This window comes from Aulonocara stuartgranti (genome assembly GCF_965226115.1).
Source record: "Aulonocara stuartgranti genome assembly, chromosome: 10".
Lineage (NCBI taxonomy): Eukaryota > Metazoa > Chordata > Actinopteri > Cichliformes > Cichlidae > Aulonocara > Aulonocara stuartgranti.
In genome coordinates, this window is record NC_138946.1 from 7,730,733 (window position 1) to 7,749,015 (window position 18,283).

Sequence of the window (18,283 nt, forward strand, 5' to 3'; positions counted from 1 at the left end):
CATCAGCAGCAGTCATTAGCAGGGAAGGCTAACGTAACATGGAGGAAGGTAACAGCAAAGCGACAGCAGCTTGGAGCTACTTAACTGACTATATCAGTGGCTTTTATGGCCTCCCCCAAGGAGGTTAGGTTTCAGATGGATGTTCGGTACTCTGCCTGTAAAAGTGGTAGCTTTGAATGGATTCTGATAAATCTTTGTAGGGGTGTAGAGTAGGGGTCATGTTAACAGTCTATTAAAATATGTCTTACATCTGCAAATGTCTTGAAGGTTAACTTCATGATTTATTGATCAAAAATGGCCAAAAAGCCTTATAACTTAGAAACTATGATTCATACAAGTGTGGTGTGCACTGTCAACATTTAGAAAGTAGTGTATCGAGTTTAAAATGTCCTATTTGACCTCTGACCTCTCCTTAAAGGTCAACCGTTTGATTCAAAAATTAAAGTGATAAAAATGCTATAACACTGCCCAGCAAGCTGCTCAGCAGAGGTTTCTGTTTGTTTATATATTTGTGAAGGTTTTCATTTATGTGTCAGTCTGTGCATGTAGAGCTGGGGACACCGAGGCATTCTCAAACCAGATGACACACGTAATCTCTCCACGGTGTACTGTGTTTGCCCCGGGCCTCCTCCTGGTAGGACACGCCCCAAACACCTCACCAGTGTGACACCCAGGTGTCTCCAGAAGCCCAAAGGAATTAATAGCTTAGTGAATTTATATTCTTGGCGAATTTCATTTTCTTAAGTTTGTAAAGTACCATTTACCTTGAGCCTCACAGTGAGGATTACTTTAACTCTGGCAGATACCTGAATCTGAAAAGGAAAAAGTTGTATCGGGACATCTTTAATTGTTAATTGTCCAGTGTTAGACTGGAGACGTGTCCAGGAAGTACCCTGCCTCTCGCCCTTGGACAGCTGGGAGAGACTCCAGAAAAGTTGCTTCAAACTGTGCACAAGTAGGTTACTGTAGTTGAACAATGCAACACTTTTTACTCAGTAACATTAACAGCATTTTGGTGTGATGCATATTAATTATTTGTGGGATTTCATGCTTCACTTTTGTACCCTAATACAATGAAACGGTGTTAACAGTCTGGCAGAGGACCTGAAAGCAGAGAACTTAAGAACTCTTTGTTCGATTTGTATTGCTTATTGTCATTTATGCTTAGAAATATTTAACCATATATGCTTAGAGGTGTATAATCGATTGTGTAGTGATATGTGTGATCCTTAATAGTCTGCAAAGGCTTGGTGTGCATTCCAGAGTGCTCTGGCATTCACGCCCACATCCTGGGAGCATGGGAGAGGTCTACCTTCTCTTATTGTTTTATGGTAGGATAAACGTAGCTATGTCAGTTTTAGTCTAAGTGCCTTTTGTTTAGATGAACTGTTGGACTTCCAAACCAGCAGGGTTAGCGAAGTTGTTTATGGGGTCACACTCTGACCCCACACTCACACACACACTTACACAACACACAGGCAAGGTACTCTTTGTTTGTATGTAGACGTCGTATGTTAATGAACCTATGCATATTCATGTATATTCATATTCATGCCCAGCCAGGCTCCACCATCAGCCAGCAGGTCCAGACAGGCTCCACCATCAGCCAGCAGGCCCAGCCAGCAGGCCACAGCCAGGCTCCACCATCAGCCAGCGGGCCCAGCCAGGCTCCACCATCAGCCAGCAGGTCCAGCCAGGCTCCACCATCAGCCAGCAGGCCCAGCCAGCAGGCCACAGCCAGGCTCCACCATCAGCCAGCAGGCCCAGCCAGGCTCCACCATCAGCCAGCAGGCCACAGCCAGGCTCCACCATCAGCCAGCAGGCCACAGCCAGGCTCCACCATCAGCCAGCAGGCCACAGCCAGGCTCCACCATCAGCCAGCAGGCCACAGCCAGGCTCCACCATCAGCCAGCAGGCCACAGCCAGGCTCCACCATCAGCCAGCAGGCCCAGCCAGCAGGCCACAGCCAGGCTCCTCCATCAGCCAGCAGGCCCAGCCAGCAGGCCACAGCCAGGCTCCACCATCAGCCAGCAGGCCACAGCCAGGCTCCACCATCAGCCAGCAGGCCCAGCCAGCAGGCCACAGCCAGGCTCCTCCATCAGCCAGCAGGCCCAGCCAGCAGGCCACAGCCAGGCTCCACCATCAGCCAGCAGGCCCAGCCAGCAGGCCACAGCCAGGCTCCTCCATCAGCCAGCAGGCCTAGCCAGGCGCCATCATCAGAAATTCCGCTTCTGGGTCCCTCGTGGTGGCCGCCTCGTGCTCTCGCTTCAGTATGCCACCCAAGAAAGGCCCAACACCAGAGGAGGTTGAGGACATTAAAACCTCCCTCGGAGCGCTGTGCGGAGACGTGGCAGCAGTCAGGGCGCAGCAGGAGCTGCTTCTGGGGCTACTGGAGGTGGTAAAACAGCTACGCCTCCAAAATGCCGAAAAGGACAGACGGATCATGGATCTCGAGCAGCGGGTGGATGAGCTGGAGCAGTACACCCGTACGAACGACGTGGTCATCAGCGGTATTAAAATCAAGCCGCGCTTGTACGCGCACGCAGTGGCCGGGAACGTCGGGGAGCCCAGCGACGAGGAGACCCGCTCGGTGGAGCAACAGGTGGCATCCTTCCTCCAAAGCAAGGGGATAGAGATGGACCTGGAGCACATAGAAGCATGTCACTCACTGCCCAGGAGGAGTGACAGACCGCCGGCCGTCGTTATGAGATTTGTCAATCGGAAGAACAAGGTCGCAGTGCTGAAACAAGGACGCAAACTGAAAGGCACGGATGTTTTCATTAATGAGCATCTGACACGAAAAAACGCAGACATCGCGAGGAAGGCAAGGCAACTGAAGAAGAACGGTAAAATACAACATACATGGGTAACAAACTGTAAGATTTTCATTAAGCTAAACGGGACACCAGAAGAGGCAAAAGTACTGATAGTGAGGAACATGGAGGATCTGGACAAGTACAACTGACACTAATGTATCGAGGTAATATATAACTCTAATGACAATCAAATGATAAATACACCAACATCTCTAATTACACCAGGAAATGACATGGACATGTTGAAATTAATTCTTCAACAGAAAGTAATTGATCTAGATTGTGAATATAAGGAGCATAATATAATAGATCCAGAAATAGATTCTGGAAGTAACTTTCTCTCTACTTTTGTTAAAAATTGTAATTATTTCACTCAGGAACAATATGAAAAAGAAATTAACCTAGACGGGAAGCTCTCATTAATTCACTTTAACAGCAGAAGTATGTACTCTAATTTTGATTTCATTAAGGACTATTTGCAACAATTTTCTCGCCCCTTTAGTATTATAGCCATCACTGAAACTTGGTTCAATGTCGATAAAGGAATAGATTTTTGTTTGAATGGATATGATTTAAAATACATGAATAGATTAAATAAGGCGGGCGGCGGGGTTGCTATATATGTTCATAACTCTATAAAATATAATGTTGTAACAACTATGTCTATGGCTATTGATGGAATTTTGGAATGTTTGACTATTGAGATCATGAATGAAAAAAAGAGAAATGTTATAATAAGTTGCATATATCGGACACCCAGTTCAAGTATTGACACTTTTAATGAATGGATAGAAAAATTGTTTGCTTCGGTGAACCAAAAATTACTATTTATCTGTGGTGACTTTAATATTGATTTGCTAAACCCAACAAGGTTAAAAGCCATTGATGATTTTACTGACACGATGTACAGCTTATCACTATATCCAACAATAACAAAGCCAAGAAGAATAACATCACATAGCGCCACTATTATTGACAATATTTTTACTAATGTCATGGATTTCCAAATTAATAGTGGCCTGCTTGTCTGTGATATAACTGACCACTTACCAGTTTTTACTTTGTGTGACTGTGATTTAAAAAAAATAGATACCAAGATCATGATAGCAAAGCGAACAATAAACGAAGAAGCAATTCATGCCTTCAATTTCGATTTAGCACAACAAGATTGGAGTTCGGTGTATGAAGAGTCAGATGTGGACAAGGCTTATGACAATTTCCTAGATATTTTTACTATGTGGTACAATAAACATTGTCCTGTAAACGAACACATGACAAAGAAAAAAAAGATAAAAAGTCCTTGGCTCACAAAAGGAATTATTAATGCTTGCAAAAAGAAAAACAATCTGTAGAAACAGTTTATCAAAGTAAAAACAAAAGAAGTGGAACAAAGATATAAAGCATATAGAAATAAATTGACTGATATTATAAGAACGAGCAAACAACTTTATTATAGAAGAAGATTATATGAAAATAAAAACAATATAAAAGGAACTTGGGATGTGTTAAACAACTTAATTAAACAAGGATCTTCTGGAACATCATATCCTGAATATTTTACTGATGCAAATGGTGAAAATCACAACATGAGTAATATTGTCGATGGGTTCAATAAATTCTTCATAAATGTTGGCCCTGAACTAGCAGCGGACATCCCGTGTCATAAAAATGAAAATATCAGCAATATAAAATCAAATCCCTTTTCACTGTTCCTCTCAGCTACAAATGAGCAAGAAGTAATAAATATCACATTAGAATGTAAAAGTAAGTCTTCAATGGATTATCACGACATAAATATGTCTGTAGTTAAACAGGTTATTCTGAATATTGCTAGTCCCTTAACATATATCTGTAATTTATCATTTCAGTCCGGTTGTTTTCCAAAAAAAATGAAAATTGCGAAAGTAATACCACTATATAAAAGTAATGACAAACATAGTTTTACCAATTATAGGCCTATTTCTCTACTGCCTCAATTCTCAAAAATTCTAGAAAAACTTTTTAATTCAAGATTACAAAAATTCCTTGAAAAACCATCAAATAATAAATGTTGGTCAGTATGGTTTCAGAACACAAAGAACCACTTCAATGGCGATAATTGAGGCAGTAGAAGAAATTACTGATGCACTGGACAAAAATAAATATGCAGTTGGTATTTTTGTTGATCTCAAAAAGGCCTTCGACACAATTAATCACTCAATTTTATTGGATAAATTGGAAAGATATGGTATTCGAGGGAAAGCTGGTAACTGGTTAAAAAGTTATCTAACGGGTCGGGAACAATATGTTAGCATAGGGCATTACCATTCAGAGAAACTTGGTATTACATGTGGTGTTCCCCAAGGGTCAGTGTTGGGACCAAAACTTTTCAATGTATACATAAATGATATTTTTGATGTTTCTCAAGTACTTAAACTCATACTGTTCGCAGATGACACCAACATATTTTTCAGTAGCGATGATTATACTGATCTTGTAATGACTGTAAACAGGGAGCTACAATTAATAAAAAAATGGATGGACATAAATAAATTATCATTAAATATAAATAAAACTAAAGCAATGTTTTTTGGTAATTTTAAATATAATATAGAATTACCAATTATCATTGAAGGTGTACCAATTGATAATGTGAGTGAAAACAAATTTTTGGGAGTCGTAATTGATAACAAAATTTCATGGAAACCCCACGTCAGACACATAAAAACCAAAATTTCCAGAAGCAGAGGTGGGACCAAGTCATTGTTTTGCAAGTCTCAAGTAAGTCTCAAGTCTTTATCCTCAAGTCTCAAGTCAAGTCTCAAGTAATGTCAGGCAAGTCAGAGTCGAGTCTCAAGTCACTGGTGTAAAAGTCCGAGTCAAGTCACAAGTCTGAAATTTTGAATTTCAAGTCCTTTCGAGTCTTTAAAAAAAAAAAAAGAAAAAAGCATGTTGCAGTTATGCTAAATGTAAATATTAGACCATGTAATTTTTAAATCTGTGTTTTTCTCAACACATGACAAAATAGTGAACTTAGAAAATATACACAAATTGTGAAATTGCACCTCTTTAAAATGCAGCTCAATTAAACCTAGCTCCAAGAATAATTTTCACCGACAGTTCTGAGATAAGCTGCATGTTATTCTTGGATGCGGTTGTAGGACCGGTGTTGTGCCAAAAAGTGATTGTCTGCCAAAAACTGATTTCCGGTATTTGCCAAAAAGCGATTGCTCATATTTAAAGTGCTATAAGTAACTTGTTGGGCTATAATATGTTAAACATATGTCAAATGCATCCCTTATGGATGACATAAAGTCATCTTGAGCCACAAACAACATTCGTGTAGCAAGATACAAGCCGCAATCAGTTTTTGGCAGCGACTTTTATATAACCTTTATTTATGCAGTAAAAAAAATCTCATTAACATTAAAAATGTATTTTGTAAGAGTAAGTTGCCCAACAGGACAGCAGAAATGGCAGCAAATATTACAATAGTTCTGTAAAAATATTTTAAGTGGGGATAAAGGACCGGATTGGTTATAATGTAAGTACAAGTTGTAAAGATACTTAAAAAACAGATAATTTTTTAATTCTTTATGTAACCCCTTTGTATCCCCTGTTCACCGAAGTCTATTTACGAACATACGTAAAGATATTACACATAAAAAATACACAGAAACACTGGAAATCAGTTTTTGGCAGACAATCACTTTTTGGCACAACACCGGCTTTAAAATCGCATGACAAAAATATCATATACATTAAAAAAACTGCATCACCAACGTAGCCTGGACAACATTTGCTAGTTAGATGAAGTCAGCTATCTCATCGTAGCATATTTATATGCATATTTATAATTATACGGTTCTTGGAGTGAGTGCATACACTCGTGAAGTTTAGTAACTTCCGGTCACTGCAACAAGCCCAGGTACAGTTTACCGACGGATGGGTACAGGACCTTGAAATGCACCGTGTAGAAAGTAAAGACCATCGTACGTATCATAAGTTTACCAGTCTCACAAATAGTCTTCATAAATACACATTCGTTAACCGTTTATTAATATAACCTTTGAGCTTAACGGTAATTAATTAGTAGTGGAAATAATTTCTGGTACGCCTTACAGAAATGTAGCAGTGACAATAATATTGTATGCTGTAATCGCACTGGACAATTAGTGATACAAAACAACTGTTTTATTCTGTGAATAAAAGTATATGTTTTTGTCAATGTACCATAATAACAGAAGCGAAACGCAATATTGTGTCAGGACAATTCACTATTTATGCACAATAAATAAAGGAGCATAGCGCGACAATTTCTGTTCAGCGCCAGACTTGCTTGTAACCTATATCACCAATTATGTTATGAAAATGACGTATTAACTACAACAGCAGACTGACCTTCGTGTAAATGCTTGGAGCAGACTAACCTGTGAGCTGGAGTGTTCTGGGACGTTATATTTGATCTTTGAATGGCTGCAATCCAGTCGCGTCTTTGTTACTTCGGAAACATGGCTCGAACAATTTCTCTTCAACGACGTAATCCGATAACAACCGATCTCTTTACCCGTCGGCTTCCCGTGGCTGTCATGCGACCGGCTATTGTAGTTAATAATACAACAGCTTCTTGACATTTTTGTGTTTCTTTTTATCGCTGTGTGACTGGTTTCAATTGAAAGCCTGCGTGCGCTAGTACCGCTTGCCACGAGTTCCCAGAATCCTTTGCGGTTCTACCCGTGAATGACGTCACATTTTCAATCTCTATATAATATGCATGTTAAATTTTATATTTGGGGTAAAATATCAAGTCTTTTCAAGTAAACCGGTTCAAGTCCAATTCAAGTCCCAAGTCATTGGTGTAAAAGTCCAAGTCAAGTCACAAGTCTTAGAACATTTTTTCAAGTCAAGTCTAAAGTCATAAAATTAATGACTCGAGTCTGACTCGAGTCCAAGTCATGTGACTCGAGTCCACACCTCTGTCCAGAAGCCTCGCAGTTTTGAACAAAGTGAAACAATTCCTTGATAAAGATGCACTTCGTACTCTGTACTGTACCCTGGTTCTTCCATATCTTACATATTGTGTGGAAGTGTGGGGAAACACATATAAAAATACAACTAATCCATTAGTCACAGTACAGAAACGAGCACTGCGTATAATTCACAAGGCTGGTTATCTAGATCATACTCACAAATTCTTTCTTCAGGCAAAGTTACTTAAATTCCAGGATCTGGTTAATTACAATACATCCATAATTTTGTATAAAGCTTTTACTAAACTTTTACCGGCAAATTTACAAACTAGATTTGAAATTCGAGAAAAGGTTTATAATGTTAGAGGATTTGGAGAATTCAAATTACCCAGAACTCGAACAACCCGTAAAGGTTTTTGTGTGTCTGTATGTGGTGTGAAAATCTGGAACAGTCTGAGTTTACAACTGAAACAATGCAAAAATATTCATAGATTTAAATTTCTCTACAAACAGTTGGTCTGGTCACAGTATACTCAATGATGGTTTTTTAGTGTGCTCTGTAATGTCTGTTCTCTTACCATTGCTGGTATGCATTCAAAAAAAAAAAAAAAAAAAAAGACTGTGCGTATGTATGTACATATATGTACATGTGTGTGTAGATATACATGTATGTATATGTATGTGTGTGTTTGTTACTTGTAGTTATTACTGCCTGTTACCTGTGGTAATGTAATTTATAATTTATATATTCTGTATTCAGTTATGAAGGCTCTAATTGTTGCTTGCGAGCTGCAGTTTAGATGCTTGTATGCGCCCGGGGCTGTTGATGGGACTGTATGCAATAATGGGCGTAGCTGCGGGAAGTATATTGTTTTGTTTTGTTTTTTTGTTGATGAGTGAGTATAGGGGTGGGATTTAATAAGTTTTCTCGTCCCACTCCTTTTTCAGGCAATTTTTGTTTTTTGTTTTGTGCATTTTATGTTCAATATAGGTATTTGTTGTGCCTGGAAATGAACAAATAAATGAATGAATGTAAAATAAATACAATAAAAGAGCAGTGTTACGGGGGAGCAGATGAGAGCAACTGGGGTCGTGCGAAGGAACGGCGTTTGCCCAGTTCTCTCCCGTGCACGAGAAACATAAAGAACTTTGCCTACTCGTGTCTTGCTTTGCTGTGTAATTAAATTATCTTGAACGTTCCAGCAAATAGGTTTGTAGCTTAAACCTATCACTCTTCAGCCATGCTAATGACTGAGCTTGCTTTATAGACATTATATACTATACTTTTAATTAAGCCACAGTATCTACTTAGTAGTTTTAATTTATTATTCTGCTGCTTAATTCTTTTGATACATTTCATCCATTATTGAAGCAAGCAAATAAAATAAGGAAAACTTTATTATTGTATATTTTCCATTTCTGCTGCTTGCTTAAAGTTAAGTTAAAGCTTAACTTGTAGTTGAGAAGGTTACTACATTTTGTCAAAAAAACAAACAAAAAAAACAAAACCCCACCAAATCCCATAATTATTTTTCTCAGTCAAAGGGATAGGAGAACTGAGACAGGAAAACAGGGCCATAACATCCAACAACAAAAATCATATGATCTGGGATCTTCTCATCTTTAATTTGAAAGACTGGATGTTCCCTTTTCCACACAACAGCAGTCAGCACTGCTGATGAGAGCAGTAAAACTGTCTGGTGCGGTTTCTGTTAGTGCTGACTAAGTCTAAAAGTGGTCAGCAGTGAAGAATTGCTCTGCTCTTTTTGCTCACCGACACCAGATGTCAGCAAAGACCTGAGAGTCCACAGTCCACTGGTTTCACTGAGCTACACAGTAAGGCTCTTCTATTCTTAGAAAGGATGGTTTGTAAGACACTGGGCCCTTTTACTAAAGTGTAGGCTATAGAGCTCTTTGCATGGCGAAACTAATGAACATTAGCCGAAACAGATCAATTCAGGGGCAGGGAGAGCAAGCGGTGCCTGAATGCTGCTGACTGATGTGGGTTTTTTTGGTGAGCCATGCAGCTTAATTATTGATAGAACAGTGACAAGCAACATCCCAAATGAAATGGAGATACTTGGGTTTTTGCTGCTGCAGTGCTCTGCAGATCACCTGTGCAGGAACAGTTTGGAGAAAAGATGAATGGCTTTGTTTTGGTTAAGAGAGCTAAGGCTGTTTTGCTTAAGTTCATATCAAACTGTATATACCGTACATTTATGTGTGTCTAAGTGTATAAAAAATACAGTGATGAATAAATATTTATCTGAAAAACAACGCTAATTCATGGACAGCTGGATGCTGTTTAAATTCGGATGCAAATATCATTCACTCAGATTTTATTTACAATACAACATAGAAAAAATTTGAAATATTTCAGCTGGGAAAACGTACCATTTGTGGATTTTATAGCAGATTGTGTTCATGGTCAATGATTTCTGAGCCCATGTAGTGATTTCCATGACAGAATCATGTTTGCATTTAATGCATTTCTGCCTGAAAGCCTGAAGATCACAGGTACCCAATGCTGACTTGTGACTTTGTCTGTTGCACACAGAGATTTCTTCAGAATAACAGCGATCTGAAAATGTTGGGGAACCTTTTCTGTGTATGTTTGAGGTTGTTATGCACACTGAATTAGGGATCTAGTGTCATCTAATATTTGCTATTCTGTTTTTAAGCCACTTAAAATCCTTTAATTTCCTCAAAATCGACAGTGCGCTTTATAATCCGGTGCGCCTTATGTATGAATTCTGGTTGTGCTTACAGACCTCGAACCAATTTTATGTGGTACACGGCGCTCAAAAATCTATCAGACTTTGGTAGGCTACGAAGCCGCACCTCTTGATGGTGTCTGAGCATTACGGCTACCGTAGTCAGGAGCCTCACGGAGTAATCTGGGTCCAAAACTCCGTCCGCTTCAGGTCCCAAAGTCAAAGGAACACTGCGACATCACTGAGAGTTTAAAAACTGTCTAAACTCTTTCATCTGTAATAAAATGATCAGTTTTGCTGCTTTACCAGGTGTAACAATTAGTTTAACATCCAGGCATCCATGAAAACAGAATTTATTCAATTTAACAGAGTTAGAAGTTAACAGGAAGTTAGCTCGCTAGTTCACACCTAAACATGATATAGCATGTTCTGACTGAGAGATTTCTGAAAAAATTAAAAAATTAAACGTACAACTCTGCTATCACTTTCAACATAAATGAAGACAGAAAACTAAACAGCAGTGACGTTTGTAGGGTTACTGAAGTTGTACTAGCTGGTATATAATGATGTGCTACGTGATCGCTAGCTACACAGCTATGTTAGCATAACATAAACACAGTGAAGCTGGAGGATGAACGCTAACGTTTTTCCACTCGATAAAAGTTAACAGGGGGTTTCTGATGGTTAGGGACAAATGCTATCACATGGCAGGATGCTGTAAACGGACCAAACTTCAGTCAGGAGAACAACTGAGATAATCCATTCACGATACAGGTTAGTCATTAATATACTGGAACAACATGGGAATAGAGCAGCTGCGAGAGAATTCAACATTAATGAATCAATGTTACGGACGTGGAGGAAGCAAGAAGAATGAGTTGAGTTAAAAAAAACAACAAAAAAAAACGGTTTCTCCACAGGATTGCGTTTTGTAAAAGTACACAAGTACAAATCACTCACTCAAGAGTGGCATGTTACAACTGTGTGCCTTCTGGTCATTATTTCTTTTGATTATTAACCTTACTCATTCGGTTATGAGTGGCCAGCGGGGACAGACTGGCTGTCTCCTCCATCACCACTGACCTTTGTCTTCAACCGCAGCTAATTATTAGTTAAACCATGTTTTCATTTGTTTTTATTCAAGCCTGAATCCGATGGCCCACTGTCTGTGTTTGAATTCTTCCACTTTTCTCCTCCTTATACTTATTAAATATGCATATTTTTGTTCAGCACTGTTGACTGTGTTTGGTACAATGATTAAAACATTCTGGGAAGATGTTAGAGTGACCTGTGAAAGATTCTCTTCAAACAAATTCCACTACACACAAAAGTCTTTCTGCTTGGTTATATTCAGAAGAAAAACAATTATAATAATATCGAAGACAAATCACAATTAAAAAACTGCAATAAAAAATAAAATAAAATATAACCTCCACTTGCTGAGGGAAATTTATGTTCCATAAGTGGTTGCTGGCTGTTGCGAGGTCAAATTAGACTCTCACGGTGACCCGTAGTAAGCATGATATGTATAGCCATAACTTGCCTACAAACACTTGTGAACTAACCACCGAGCTATAGGGCAAGTTGAAAAAGTTCAAACTGCAAACTGGAAACAGATTGCTGGCCTTCAAAATAAACACATTTCAAAAGGTGCAGGCACTTAGGAGGTTGGCAAGTGTTTGCAGACAAGTTAGCATACTTCATGCAAACTATGACCAAAGTGTCTGGTGATTATGAGCATCGAGAGGGTCCCTGACTGGTCTTTAGGCCTGTGTGAACCAGACAATAGAAGACAAACAACAAACCTTGCTTTTGGTCTACTTCTCTAAATTACTGTGAACAATGGAGTTCATTCATGTTTTTTTATATTTTTGTAACTGGTGAGTTTTGTGTGTGAATTTTAACATTACTTCAAACTGCACAGCAAATTCAAAGCGTTCTTCTTTTTGTTGTCAGAGGATGGATTTTCCCGTTGAAGAGTTTGGGGTTTTTGTCAAAGGGAGTTTAGTGCCAAATAATCACACGTCTCCAAAGATAATAATGTTAGTCTATGTGTTAGCAACCACTTTTAAAGGTTTATACTAACCAGTAAACTGGTGTTTGTTTTACCACTTGATAGTTGTCAAATTATTGCCATATGTCAAAGAAGGAGGGCATAAAGTCTTTAACTGTATTTTTACCTACAAAGACATCATCTGTGGCCTGTGCCTTATGCCAAAGCAACCAAGTAAGATAGGGAAAAAAAAAAAAAAGAGTTCTTAGTATTTAATTTCATAACAGAAACGTTTCTTTTTCACTGTTCTCTTTTTTACTCAGAATTTCTGTTATTAATATAATATAAAATAGTGGGTTTCTTAAATTTCTACAGTAATATTTGTTTATAACATAGAAAAACTGAGATGTGTACTTAAAAATTATACTTATTTCTCTTAAGACATCCCAGGGTGTCTTCAAAAAGAGAAAAAAAAAGAAAAAGTAATAGCTTCACTGGTCTGGCTCACTTTATTTAAAACTGCGCTGTGTTTGGCCCCTGGATTAATGCACTCCTTGCAGCAATGCAAAGCTGGGCAGGCCCGAGCCTATTTGCAGCTGCTAACCTGCTCAGAAGTAGAAGTTTGGCAAATAATTTTACAACTTTGTTTGCTCCGCTACTACACAGCAAAAGATCTGCATCTCTATGATATCTACAGACATACGTATTTACCACGAAAAGGACTTCAGAGTTTGTTTCAGGTGAATGCTCATGTGCATGTGCCATCTCACCTGAATAAGTATCTTCCCCAGGGACACGAAGGGCGTGCTGAGCTCTGTTAGAAACAAGCAGCCGATGAAGAAATCCCCCTGGTCCTTTCTGAAGAACTGAGGAGCAGACAGAGCACACACAGACTGAGCAAACAAGCGCAAGCATGGAAAACACACACACACACACACCTTCTCGAACAGTCTCAGCGGAAAAATGCTTGAAAAGACAAGGAAAATATCAGACTTTAATCATGTGTTTACACTGACTCATACAGCTGGACTGGAGCTGCTTTCAGCCACCCTCATGTTCCTCTTAATTACCATAAAATATTTGTTTATAAGTAATAATTTTTCCTCTGTTATTTTACTAAAAATAGTCTTAGCACTGCTTCTGTATCTTTCTATAATAATTTTTATACATTTTTCATTTTATATTCTCTTTATTTAGTGTTTTTAGTATTTTTCAGTCCGTTACGGAAGGACGCTAGATCAGCATGGATCTGTTATAGCAGGAAGGCTCTGACCAGATTTAAACAATCTTTCTTTAGTTATCGCTCAGCAGCAGCTCTTTAAAGGCTTGGTGCACCTGAGACAGACCTAAATCCCCAAATGGCTCACTGTAATCACCCTAGCCTTCAAGTGCTGCTGTTAGATAAACAGCCAAAAGCTCCAGGAAGAGAAAACTGACTGGATTCATTATTTCTTCACCTAATTCCTCACAGTTCATGGTGCAAAAGCACTTTGTGATTTGGGCTGTTGTGTGTAAAGTGCTAAAAGTCAGCATGTGCCAAAAATGAGTTTGAATTTAAACCCAGGTTTATCATAGGTGCCTGAAATTCTGTAGCTACTGGAAAGCTCCATAATTACAAAATAATAATATAATGACAATCCTGAACTTCTTCCATAGTATTAAATGGGAGGATGCTTTAACATAGCAAGGTTTTACAATGTGTATGTTTTTTGTGGGTGTAGGTAAGGTTGAGAGGTTTTAGGTTGTGTATGTGTATTTGATTATATCACTTGACTTTTATCTTATATCTTGGATATATACTTCTGTTTTATAGCCTATTTAACCCTGTGTGTACCTGTCCAGGAAGTGCAGAAGTACATAAGCTAAAAGCTAAATCAGGTGAATGTTTTTGTGCATGATCCCTGAAAAACAATAATAAAACTAAAACTAGACTGTAGAGTGACGGTGCAGGTGCAGCAACAGGTCTAATGGGAAGACCCTTGTTCAATTCAGTTCAATTCAGTTGAATTTATATAGCACTAAATCACAACAAGTCACCTTATACTGTACAGTAAAGATCCTACAATAACAGATATTGGTTTGGTTGTTAATAATAACAGCGTGTCCCACTATGAGGTGCAGCATGTGCTTTAAGTGTTTCCTAAACAATTAGACCCATTAGCGAGAGAAGGTAAAACCACACTTTTTAAAAATTATTTATCAAGTAATATTATATAACAAACTACATGTCCAAGGCAAGCAAAGACTACCACAGTAGTGTGGTTTGAGATGGTGGCGCGTTAGTACTTTCTAGAGAGGTAGCTGAAGAATATCCAGAACAGTCATGCAGTTTTATTTATTTATTTATTTATTTTTTAAACCTGCAGAACAATGCTGGCTGGCACGGTAGTCATCAGTTTACTTTCCCCCTTCCTCATTTAGGGCTTTCATTAACAAAGAGAGGGCAGCCAGCCCGGCAAGTGACTTTGAACCGGTTAAACTGTCTAAGGTTAAAATTCAAAGCTTACATACTAAAGAGGCTAAAGGAAAACCCTTTTAACTGATAATATTATCGCACCCTCCTCCATTTTTTTAGTACAATCCCACAACCCCAGCGGTTCATATGTTACTCTACCACAATTTCAAGATGGCCAAAATGGAGGGGAGGAAGTAATGTTCTGTACATAACAAATGAACAAAGCTTTCAAATACTGACCACCAGCACAGTCCCGTGTGGTTGGGGCTGCCACCCTAGAGTAGATGAGTCAGTTTAGATGGATAAAGAGACTCCAGACAAAAGACAAGCACTCTCTGGTAGCCCAGCTTTCTGTGTGCCGTTAATAAATAAAGCATGAGCAGCTCCAGACGTGGCTTTGCCATCTGGCCACAAAACAATGACAGAGACCACAGAGGGGAACCTTACACCACACCTACCAAACTACCTGGCTACCTCATCCCACCCCAGCGGCTGTGGACATAAGTGTGTTAACTTTATGCAACACGCCACTTTCAACATTACTGTGCCTGTATTTCCCCCTCAAACACCAGGCCTGTAATGCTAAAAAAAAAAAAAACTTTTTTACCTAAAGTGCTATATCCTTTTGATGTGTAGATTCTTATAGGTTACACAGTATTACTCGAACTAGTCACAAATGAGAAACTGTATTCAACCAGAAATAAGACAAAAAGCCCTCCAACAGGTGGTCTGGCTCCCATAGTCCGGATTTCAAAATTACACCATCAGTTCGGGGCAAAGTCCTTCTAGAACAAAAATCTTTCCATGTGTCAACCATCTCAGTAAAACCTCCAGGCACTCATCCGGGCAGCATCATTTAAAATAACTTTAATATTAATGCCAAGAGAGACAAAATTTGCATGTATGGAATCACTAGTCAAATCTGATACACTGACTTTGATTCTAGCGTTACAAAGACAGTGAGATAGTGAGACTTTCTTTGTGAAAGTTCTCAGACATGCCTGGAACAATCTTCCTGCCAAGGATGAGAAACTCTTATTTACTGCACTTTGTATGGAGTTAACTGGTAGATAACATTTTGAAAACGTCATCTTGCTAAATCCACTGCCTCTAGTTTTCACACAGCTACTGGCTATAAAGGATATAATTGTGCCTGCTACAATTTCATACAACATACAAGCGCCTGAGTGTGTGAATGCACTTGAAACAAGAGAAGCTGTATGACTACACCTGCAACACAATGCACCATCATCAACATCAACCTACATGCTTAAATGTAGGGCTACAGTATAATGATGGCAAACTACGACAGTCTAGAAGTGCTTCTTGGTACTCACATCCTTATTCCGAAATGTAATAGAGACATTTAATAACTGCCAAACAGTTGTCCTGATCTCAGTAGATAAATCAGGGATGGACTGGATTCAAAACCAAAATTGCATCTGAACGTAGGCTTCCTATAATGTTAATTTTGATGAGAACGTCTAAGAAACTGAGTCCAGCTGTTTCAGAAGTAGGAGGTAAACCTTTACGTTACAGCGAGTTAGCTTGTCTGTAACCTGATAAGTTTCCTGGTTCTACAAATGTTTACAGGAAGTGCAGTACAAACAGAAAAGAATAGAATAGAATAGAATAATCCTTTCATTGTCCCACAAGGGGAAATTTGGGTGTAACAGCAGCAAGAAAGACAAATACAAACAATCAGTACACAAGACACAAAACAGAAACGTACACAATTTTTACATATTTACATCAGGGACAATGGTTACCAAAAACAGAGTACTGTACTGTTATTAAGTTAAATAAAATTAAATACAAATAAGAGGCAAACCCTGGTTATAGTGTGAATAAGAAGAGAAAGAGTTTAGTTTCCAGTAACAACAAACAGAATTTTCTGGTTAACAGTGACTAGCATGTAGCTGCAAAGCATTGAAGATTTTTTTTAGCCTTTCCATTTTCATCTCCACTATTTTAGAGTTCAAAAAGTTTGACACAAATTTCTTTGTCTCCATGACTCCCGAGTACCATCGGGCTGCTTGACAATAGTGTTCTTATCTGGAGGACAGCACAAAGCAGGCTGCTTGTTAAGTGGTACCTGAGACTTTATCACTCACTAGATTCTGGGCAGAACCTTATGGGAGAGCTCTGTAACAACCAAACATGTACCAAGCACTAAGGTTCACAACAGGCTTTCCATAATAAATTTGACACACTTTACACTACTCGTGAAGCTCACAGCGAATATCCAGAGAAGAAGAGGAACTACCACCACCATCTGTCTGCCTGTTGATAAAGAAACTAGACAGGAAGGGCCAGGGCTTGCTGGTTAGAGGTGGTTGTCCATTCGGAACAGAAGCAAGGAAACTGCTCATTAGTAAATAAAATGCAGATGGCATTATTATGTTAAACAGATGAAAAAACTACTAATTGTGATATACCTCCATGGCCACCCTAGTAAAGTCTTTACACACCGATATTATCACACTGCCATTTTTGCTGATGCAATAGCTTTCATGCATGACATGTCATAACCTGTCAAAACAAGAACAGTACAGGCTAACCATGCCAGGCCAGTAGCCATAACACACAAAAACTAGACACTTAAACTGGTACACCTAAATGAAATGCTCTTCTTCCTCCTGCACTCAGCCTGCTGAGAAAACTCTACCAGCTCACGTATTACATGTGCAGGCCCAAGTAGCATGGTGCTGATGAGTGAGGGAACCGGATAAACAAAAAGGGAGGTGAGTAGAGTTTAAAGAAGTGGGAGGATGACTGCAGCTGGAGCTGAATAATGTAAGGTAATGTGATCTCATGTAGCCACTGTAAACAAAGGCTTGGGTTTCCACTGCACCTGGCCTGCTAACCTGGGATACTACTTGGAAAAGAGAGTGGCAATGTTACATGTTCTGTAAACTCTGGAGTCTGGAGAAAGAGCCTGCGCAACATAATTCAAATGTTTATACAGAAAAAGAAAACAAAAAAACAATCCTTGACATTTATTCCAACAAAATTCCTAATTTTGTTTATTAAATGGTCAGAAATAACAGGAATGTTTCCTTATACTTTGCAAATAATTTTTAAACTTCCAGTGACAGAGTGGGGTCGAATCTCATTCATCATTTCATTATATTTTGTAGTAGGCAGGCTATCTTGTCATTTTTAAAGTGGTCTTAAAGAATAGTTATTTTCTTTGGACATTGGCTGCTTTTTTCCCACTCAGTCCTTATAAAAGACCGAGTAACAGAGCAATGTGTTTATTTTTTATTTTGTTTATCACGCCATTGAACACTGACATCCAAATCATTTGATCACAAAAAAAGCACCTAATTCAAGGACTGAATCAGTGATATGTC

General features: G+C 38.9%; 1 protein-coding gene across 4 annotated transcripts in view; it reads right to left on the reverse strand.

The window, feature by feature from the left end:
• The window catches only part of tlcd3a (TLC domain containing 3A), a 75,727-nt gene that overhangs the window by 8,960 nt on the left and 48,484 nt on the right, over positions 1–18,283 (reverse strand). For all 4 annotated transcript variants that reach the window (XM_082549429.1, XM_082549428.1, XM_082549430.1 and 1 more), the window contains one exon: positions 13,243–13,338. In XM_082549429.1, the coding sequence (XP_082405555.1) occupies positions 13,243–13,338 (96 nt within the window). The remainder of the gene's footprint in view (positions 1–13,242; positions 13,339–18,283) is intronic.